This window comes from Sceloporus undulatus, unplaced genomic scaffold (assembly GCF_019175285.1).
Source record: "Sceloporus undulatus isolate JIND9_A2432 ecotype Alabama unplaced genomic scaffold, SceUnd_v1.1 scaffold_23, whole genome shotgun sequence".
Classification (NCBI taxonomy): Eukaryota; Metazoa; Chordata; class Lepidosauria; order Squamata; family Phrynosomatidae; genus Sceloporus; species Sceloporus undulatus.
The window spans coordinates 847609-856147 of record NW_024802945.1 but is presented as its reverse complement, the minus strand read 5'-3'; the positions used below and the strand labels follow the sequence as shown (position 1 = coordinate 856147).

General features: G+C 44.4%; 1 protein-coding gene across 1 annotated transcript in view; it reads left to right on the top strand.

Annotated features, from left to right (window-relative positions):
• The first annotated feature begins 1952 nt into the window (after positions 1-1952).
• The window catches only part of LOC121917549 (tyrosine-protein kinase receptor UFO-like), a 48679-nt gene continuing 42092 nt past the window's right edge, over positions 1953-8539 (top strand). The window contains 1 exon segment of the mRNA XM_042443603.1: positions 1953-2845. Coding sequence (XP_042299537.1) covers positions 2770-2845 — 76 coding nt within the window. The 5' untranslated portion in view covers positions 1953-2769.

The following is an 8539-nucleotide window of genomic DNA, read 5'->3' as shown; positions in this document are numbered from 1 at the left end:
CTCCTGACCAATGGTCAAGCTACTTATCACTGTGAGCTTAAGTAGATGAATTACTAGTATATACTAATGTATAACTCTAGAAACTTAGGTTAATAAATTGACCCCAAAAAACCTGAGTTGACTTATCCATGGGTGAATGTAAGTACTGTATCTTAACTCTTATTTAAAAGAAGGAACCATCCCCTGGTGAAAAGCAAGAGTATAATCTGTCATGGAAGCACTAACCTCCTCTACTCTCATCCAACTAGCCCTAAGAGTAAGCACAAAGAGTTATGTCTGCTGGTATTTTATAAGTTCTTTGACTTTGTTCGCTTCATCTTTTAGATCCTTTGATATATTCCTTTAAGTTTTACCTCGACCTATCCATGGGTCATATAGCAAAGTCCATAATTTTGGCCCCAAAACTTGTCCTCGACTTATACATGAAGTCAACTTATTGTCAAGTATATACGGTAATGCTCCAACTTCTATTAAACCTTGAGTCCCTATAATGGGAGAAAGGTGGGATGTAAGTAAATAGTAGAAGTAGTAGTAGTAGTAGTAGTAGTAGCATGTGAGAAATGACCCTCACTTGTACTGCACTGAACCCCAAACTCAATTTGTTAACCTTATCTGTATCTGTTCATTTTGTTTCTCCTGGATGGATAAAAAAACCCCATAAAACCAAATAGCCACCTTAGGACTATGCATGACTCAGTTGTGAATCACAAGAACCCACCAGTTGGAAAACTGTTGGCCCGATTGTATTAATTCGCAAACTGTGTCGCACAGGAAAGCTCTGATTGTACAATGAGAACTCAAACATCTTGAGTTGGGTTGTGTTCCATTAAGGGTTGCCAAGTGAAATAAGGGACAGGGCTCCTGTACCTATAATAGTAGTGTCGAAGGTGTAATTTCAGCCGGTGTTCCTCCTCATGCAAAATTCCCATTTCTATATAACTATTAACAGTACAAGAGTCCTGTCCCTATTTCATCCTAGTTCCAAAATATCTGGAGGGCACTGTCTTTGCGTGTGAGAGAAAGAGGGGTTATTTTATACAGTGGGCCCTGGAGTTTGGTTCCAGGAACCTGTCTGGATGCCAAAATTTGTGGATGCTCAAGTCCCACTTACTATAATGGAAGAATTAAATGAAGCCCTTGTATAAAATGGCAAAATGAAGGTTTGCTTTTTGGAGTTTGTATTTTTAAAACATATTTCCAAGCCATGGATGGCTGATTCCATGGATAAGGAGGACCAACTGTACTAGTTTCTATCAGACTAAGGAAACCACAGCCCTTCAAATGTTCTGCACTGCAACTCTGGCTGTCTCGAAATGATCAGGGATGATGGGCACAACAGTCCAGCAACATCTGGCAGTCCACAGCTCCCCTCAACGTCCCAACATTTCTCTCTCTCTCTTTAGCAGGCAAACAACATCTCAGCCTTTGGGGATGAACTGCCAGAAGTGGAGGAAAGCAATCCTTAGGCAGTCAACTCATGATAAGAGTATTAAAAATATAGCCATGTTAGTCAGTGGAATCAGTATGTAGAGAGATCTTGTAGCACCTTTGAAACTTTCTCCATCTCAATGTACAAAATGCTGCATTGGCTCAATATCTGCCAGTAACTGGACGAAAGAAGTTGGCAGCATGAGCTTTCGCAGGCTTGAGTTGACTTCCTCAGATGCTTTTTGGCGGAGTGGAAGCCAGCATAGACATATATATGCCATTGGTATGTGAGGATGTCAAGTCAGAGAGTTTGCTGCTAATCCATGCTCTGCCTCTGTCCCATGCGCTCGGTGCGGCTTTCCCCACGACTCCTTTTTCTCCGGCATGTGGGTGCGTGTAACTTTAAGAAAAGTCTGTCTTTCTTTCTCTCTTCTGTTCTTCTCCTCCCATTAACCCTGCCAAAGCTGGATGGAATTTTTCATTCTCACACCCCTTGCCTGGTTCCTCCTGTCTTTTCCACCCCCAGCCTTTCTCTCCCTTTCAACTTGCTAAGCTCTGGCAGGCCTTTTAACCAAAGCACTTTTCAACAGTAGTGTGTGGGAGTGGGTGAGTCAGGGGCAGAGCAAAAAGGAAGAGCTGTTTCCCTAATTTTCTCTCTTTCTCTCCTTTCTCTTTTTGGAGAAGTCAGCACTTTGGTCCTCAAGAGAGGCTGGCACTCTTGGAGACGTTGGGCGCGCAAGTTTGTTGGGCTACACAGATCTATTTCTTCCCTCCTCGAGTCAGAAGAAGCAAACAAAACCAGAGCAGAAGGAAGAATTGCCTGGCAAGAGGAGGCAGAAGAGGAAAAGAAAATCAGGTGCAGGACTTGGGACAAGCCAGGATGGAAAAACAACACTCTTGTGACAAGTGAAGCCAACTCTTAAGTGGGAAATTTGAAGGCAAGACCTTTTCTCGTTGGCTCTCCTTTGGATTTTTGTCCTTTTTGTGATAGGGACCATTATCCCGAGTTGGGAAACTTATCTGGAATTTCCACCAGGAGTTTTGGCAAGTCGGGGAAAGCAAAAAAAACGAAGTTGCCTTTGTTTTGTTTCAAAACCTTGGATCCATCTTTCCATCCATCTCTTGGGTGCTGACTTCACTCTCGATTTCGTCACTTGTTTTCGGCTCCAGCGACAACTTCTCCCTTCAGCCTTTTCCTCCACAAACCGGGGAGCTGCCGGACACTTGTGAGAATCTGTCCCCCAAATTTTGGTGTCCCTCTCCCCACATCTCTGCCAATGAGCCTTTAGTTTTCTCTTGGGCAGGCTGAGATTTGTTTGGAGACTCTTTGGTCTCGGGAAAATGAGTCAACTTGGCCGATCTCTTCTTTGCTCCTGCCTGATGGTTTGGTGGACTGGCATCAGCAGTGCCCAGGAAGGTAAGGATGTGCCTGCATGGGGATTTGTGGATGTGAAACAGAGGGCACAGCATTGGTCTTGTGTTCAAAACAACAACAGAGTGGATGTTACCAAGAGTACCACAATCAAGTGTGATGCGATAAGTAGAAGGTTGAAAGTAGATCAAGATGTCTGGATGTCTGGATACAAGTGGTTTAATTTTTTGGCAGTGTGACATTCAATGAGAGATAGGATATCACAGCTCAGATTTAGACTACCTCGCAGGGTTGGTGTCAGGGTCAAGTGATAGAAAGTCTCTCCTTGGCCAAGATGCTCTCCGAAATGGCTTTGGGCAAGTGATTGTCTTTCGACCCAACCTACTCCAAGGGTTGTTGTGATGCTAAAACATGCTTTCTCTCGGTGTTACGTACTGCCCTGGAGTCTTGAACATCTAGACAGTCTAAGAAGCATGGGTGATGGAGCGTTGTCTGTTCTTTCAAGAAGCAGAAGTGACACCCCGTGGCGGTATCGCAACAGCCCTGTGAGGTAGGCAAAGATGAGGTGATTGGGTCAAGGCTAGCCTGTGAACTCTGCAGCTGAGCAAAGAATTTGAACTCATGTCGGAGAGCCAGCACAGTGTAGTGGTTTGAGTGTTGGACTACGACTCAGGAGATCAGGGTTTGATTCCCCACTTGAGCCTAAAAAAAACCACTTGTTGACTTTGGGCAAGTCACACTCTCTCAGCCTCAGAGGACGGCAATGGCAAACCTGCTCTGAAGAAACTTGCCAAGAAAACCCCATGATAGGGTCACCATAAGTCAAAAATTACTGGAGGCACACAGTGACAACAGCAGGTCTGATGCTCTTCTCCATTCCACTCCAAATATTGGCCAGAGTGGGATTTCGGAGTGAGCAAGTCTCCTTTTCTTGCCAAGTCTGGTGATCTGATGGCAGAGTGGGGAGATGATGATTCAGTTGTCTGTGTTGGGACATTTTGTGTGTTTGTGTGTGTTCTTGTAGGCTTTAGGAAATTGCCCACTTCAGGTGCCTTCAGCTGGGCCACATCAGTCACCACCATTGCTAGATCCCAGACTCTCCCACTCCGTTGCCTCTAGGTTTACAGGGGAAACCTGACTCTATTTGACTTGAAGATTGCAAGGTAAAACAATGCTCTGAAGCTGGAGCCAAGAAAGAACTTCAGTGCTGCAGGTGGGTCCCTAGAGAAACTGCTCTGATTCTGTGAACTGGCAGTTCAAGGGTCAACAACAGTTTCTATCACTTACCTTTTTGAATGACAACTCCCAGAATCCCCTGGACAGCATGCTTCCTGGGGGATGCTGGGAGGAATAGTCTGAAACCAGGTAACTTCTTAAACTCCACCTGCAGGTCACCAGCCTCTGAGGCTGAGAGAGTGTGACTTGCCCACCCAGTGGGTTTGCATGACTGAGCCAGGATTCAAACCCTGGTCCCCGGAGTCATTGTCCAAGGTGTTGGTGTTGTTTCTTTAGAAGTGGTTTTTCCCCCTTCCTTGTTGAGTAAAGTTGTGGTTGGAAGTCATGCTGGAGGGATGGGAAAAAAAATGCCAGAAAGAGCTCTCCAAATTCATATTCATAAACGGAGCCAAACTAAAAGGGTGTGGTGCTACATATCTGATGCCTTGTGTAAGACGAGGGTTAGATTCTGAAGGGTGAAACCCAAGGGCCGAGTACCGAGGAGACGAAATGATCATTTATTAATGTATACTCCCTCCTTTGTACAAGGTACTTCAGGTGACTTACAGGCAGAAAACAATGGCATCCTTTCTACTGTATACTTAAAAGAATGTGTAAAACAATGGAACAGTTGAGCCGGCACCAAGCAAAACTGTCCCAGAGTCTTCTCTGACGCCAGGTGCTTTTTCACCCCTTTGGTACCCCCTGCTGAATAAAAGATGGAATAATACCAGATGTATTCCTGACTAATCTGGAATTCCACCGTCAAGCGCAATATCTGTAGCTGCTTGCATAGGTTGCAATTCTCATTCCACCAGAAGATTGCACTGAAAGGATAAGACCCACCTTTCTGGTATTTCTTAGCCACTTTGACTGTATTACATTATGGTCCATAGGGAAGCAAGTCAGTGTAGCATGGTGGTTTGAGCGTTGGATTTCGACTCTGGGGGGACCCAGGTTCGAATCCGTCCTCAGCCATGGAAACCCAGGAGATTATCGCACCATGATGCTAACTGTTGGCAACCCAAAAGAAATGAAACCATGACATGCTGCAGCCGTGCGTTAGATGACACATGTCTCTGAAAACCGGGATGTATTCGCAATAAGAGCGGCAGGAACTGACCCCGTTTTTTAAATGGGGGCTTTTTTTTTTAAAGCTGCGCATGAGTACCTCAACCTCACTAGAAGGGAGGGAGTGGCGCAATGTTGCGAGATTGCGCAACAACGGCACGTCCATGATTGCATTGGTTGCTGGATGCAGTATTGTTGCGTAATTGCGGAATGAAAAGTGGCAGTTTTAAAGCAGGATAGCAGCAGTCTGCGCACTGCGTCACATGGTCAGGACTGTTGCCAAATCGGAACTATGCCGATTGGTTTGTGCCATAACTGGCGGTGTGATAATCCCCCACTCTGATATTGTCCAATATTTCACAGACGGAAACCAAGACACATATAACCAGCCAACATCAGAATAGGGCCAGGGTGGCAAAAGCTATATATGAGGAAGCACACAAAAGCAAGGAGAGGCTGCAGCAGTTTGCTTTGTCCTGAGCCTACTGGGAAGGACCAGATTCTGTTGAATTAACTGAGTGCAAAATAATTTTGAGCTAAGTTTGCAGCAACTGAAGTATGCTGAGGACAAAGAAGTGAAGTGGAGAGAAACCGGGACATTTGAAAAGCATGCGAAAAAGTAGGATGACAGAGGATTAATTGGCACATCTGGACATTTGGAAGGTATGCACCTTGTGAGCAAGTCACGTATTTTCTCAGCCTACTAAGAAGCCAATCTGAAACCTCTCCTGGAGAAATCTTGCCAGTAAAACCCTGTGGCAGGGTAGTGGCGATGTGAAGGCACATAGCAACCACCACACCAGTATATGGTTCAGTGGGACCTGATTCATGCTTTTGAACTGGTATGGTTGCAACATGTCTGCGCACGGGGTTCTTTGGAAATGCATGCTAGGCCACCTAGCATTTCAGGAGAATTGGCAAAACAAGTGATGTCATGGTGAGCTGAAACACCTAAGCCCTATTATTAATAGTAAGGAAGATTATTCCAGACAATTGCGGTCAAACATTACACCAAAGAATCACATGAACAATTAAACAGTCAACTTTTGCCTGTTTTTGCCTTAACTGCTTGCTCAAGAGAAACACTCCATTCAGAGAGTCATGCATTTTGCTATAGGAAAATGTAAGCGGATAAAAAGAAGACCACTGGATGTGGGAGGATAAAGGGCAAGGCACAACATGTCCACTGAAAAATAGGTTATGGTTGTTGTTGTGTGGCTTTAAGTCATGTTCAATTTATGGCCACCCTAAGATGAACCTATCATTGGGTTTCCATGGCAAGTTTCTTCAGAGAGGGTTTGCCATTGCCATCCTCTGAAGCTGAGAGAGTGTGACTTACTCAGGGTCACCCAGTAGGCTTACATGGCTGAGCTGGGGTTCAAATCCTGGCCTCCAGAGTCATAGTCCAATGCTCAAACCACAACACTATGCTGGCTCTCTACATTCTGTAAAATCACTCGATGATGCATAAGATCTTCAGATAGGCTTGGGCCTTAGCTTGAGTAGTAGCAGGTGATAACTTAATGTTGTGTTATAGGATACACAACAAAGTGTAAATTTAAATCTGAACTCCATAAAGCCCCTGTCCCCAACCCCGAGAAGAAAGAAGCTGTAAAAACTGGAAATGACGGTTGTCCTTTTAAAGCAAGTTGTCCCATCCTCTAGATGCTGTTAGACTGCAGATTCCAATGCTGATATGCTGAATGTTTCAGTCTAACAACATCTGGAAGGTTGCACGATTTCCACCCTGATCAAGGAGGGGACACACACGCACAGTTTTCATCAAGTCTGTATCAGCATTAGCATGTCATCTGCGCTCCAGATTGCAAATGCAAATCTTACACCATGTTTTTAGGGAACAGAGGATCTGTTTGCATGAGGCCAGGATTGGAGGGAGTGGCTGCTCTTTGCAAGCGTAAGGTTTCAGAAACAGGTTTTAAGTGCCCAGGATATTGAAGTGTCCAAGAAATGGAATACTGCCTACCTGCCTGCCTATCTTACTGAATATCTATCCATGCTAACATCTATCTATCCTGTCCTGACTTTATGTATTTATTTAGAGTATTTATACCCCGCTCTTCAGCCAAAAGGGTATCAGAGCAGCTTACATCTATCTATCTATCTATCTATCTATCTATCTATCTATCTATCTATCTCTACCTACCTACCTACCTACCTACCTGTGTACCTGTCATTCCATCTGTCTATCTAGCCATCCTATCTTATCTACCTACTATCTATCTATCTATCTATCTATCTGTCTATCTATATCTATCTACCTATCTGCCTGCCTGTCATTTTATCTGTCTCTGTCTCTCTATCCTACCTTAGCTATTTATCTATCCTATCTGTCTATCTATATGCCATCCACCCATCCATCCTATCTTATCTCTATCTTAATCTATCTATCCCTCCATTCATCCTTTCTTACTGCCTTTCTCCCTCTCCATCCATCCATCCATCCATCCATCCATCCATCCACCGGTATCTATTTTATCTCTCCAGCTATTTCTCTCTCCCCCATTATCTCCCTCTCTTACTTTCTTTTGGGGTGTATTATAGAGTGGATGGATTTGACTCCTTTTAACATCAGTTTCCATCAGTTAAGCTGGCTAATAATGGCACATACCGCTGCTTTGTGGCTTATTGGAAGGAGATTGGTTTTCTCACACCCCCTTGTTTTTTTTAGCACCCTTAGCATGGTAGTTAGATGTCTCTTGTGGAATGAGTGCCCTTAAAGAAGGGACCAAAAATGCTGTCCTACTTCTCCAAGCAGAGCTTTGAGCAATTTACTTTTGCAGGCTACAGCCCCTAGCAATGACGGCCGAGAGATTCCAGTATTGGTAGTCCACAGGAGCAAATTTCCCAAGCCCTGGTTTGGAGACAGCAGTGATGGCTGAAGTCGAGGAGGACCAATGCTGAACTTGTAAAACTGAATGGGGTTTGGTTGGAGGTGGAACACCAAAGAATGTTGCCAGCCACCTCTCATTCCGGCTGTACTCTTGTGGCTTTAATAGCAGCAAAGCCAAGATAAATACACGCAGACTGTCTCTTTACAGAGTGACCAGATGTTCTCCTTCTCCTGGATGTGTCCTACATTTCAACCGTCTGTCCAGGAGGAATTCCAAAATGTCTTCCATTTTGAGCATGACTGAGAAGCATAAATTTACATCTTGTATCCGGAGTGCGTTGAAGACATCCAGAGTTTTCTCCCAGTTTCTCCTGGATCTATTCTTATCAGTTATTCACACAGCTGAAAATCCAGGTTTTTTTTTTGGGGGGGGGGAATTTGGGGAAAGGATTGACATCAATTATCCTAGGTTAAGTGGTTTTTTTGGCAGCCCCACCAACTTAATCGGATGCATTCGAAATGCATGTGAACAACAATTCAACCCAGATTCCACCTGGATTATTTTCACTATCTGAATAACCCCTGAGTTTTTCTAAGATTCG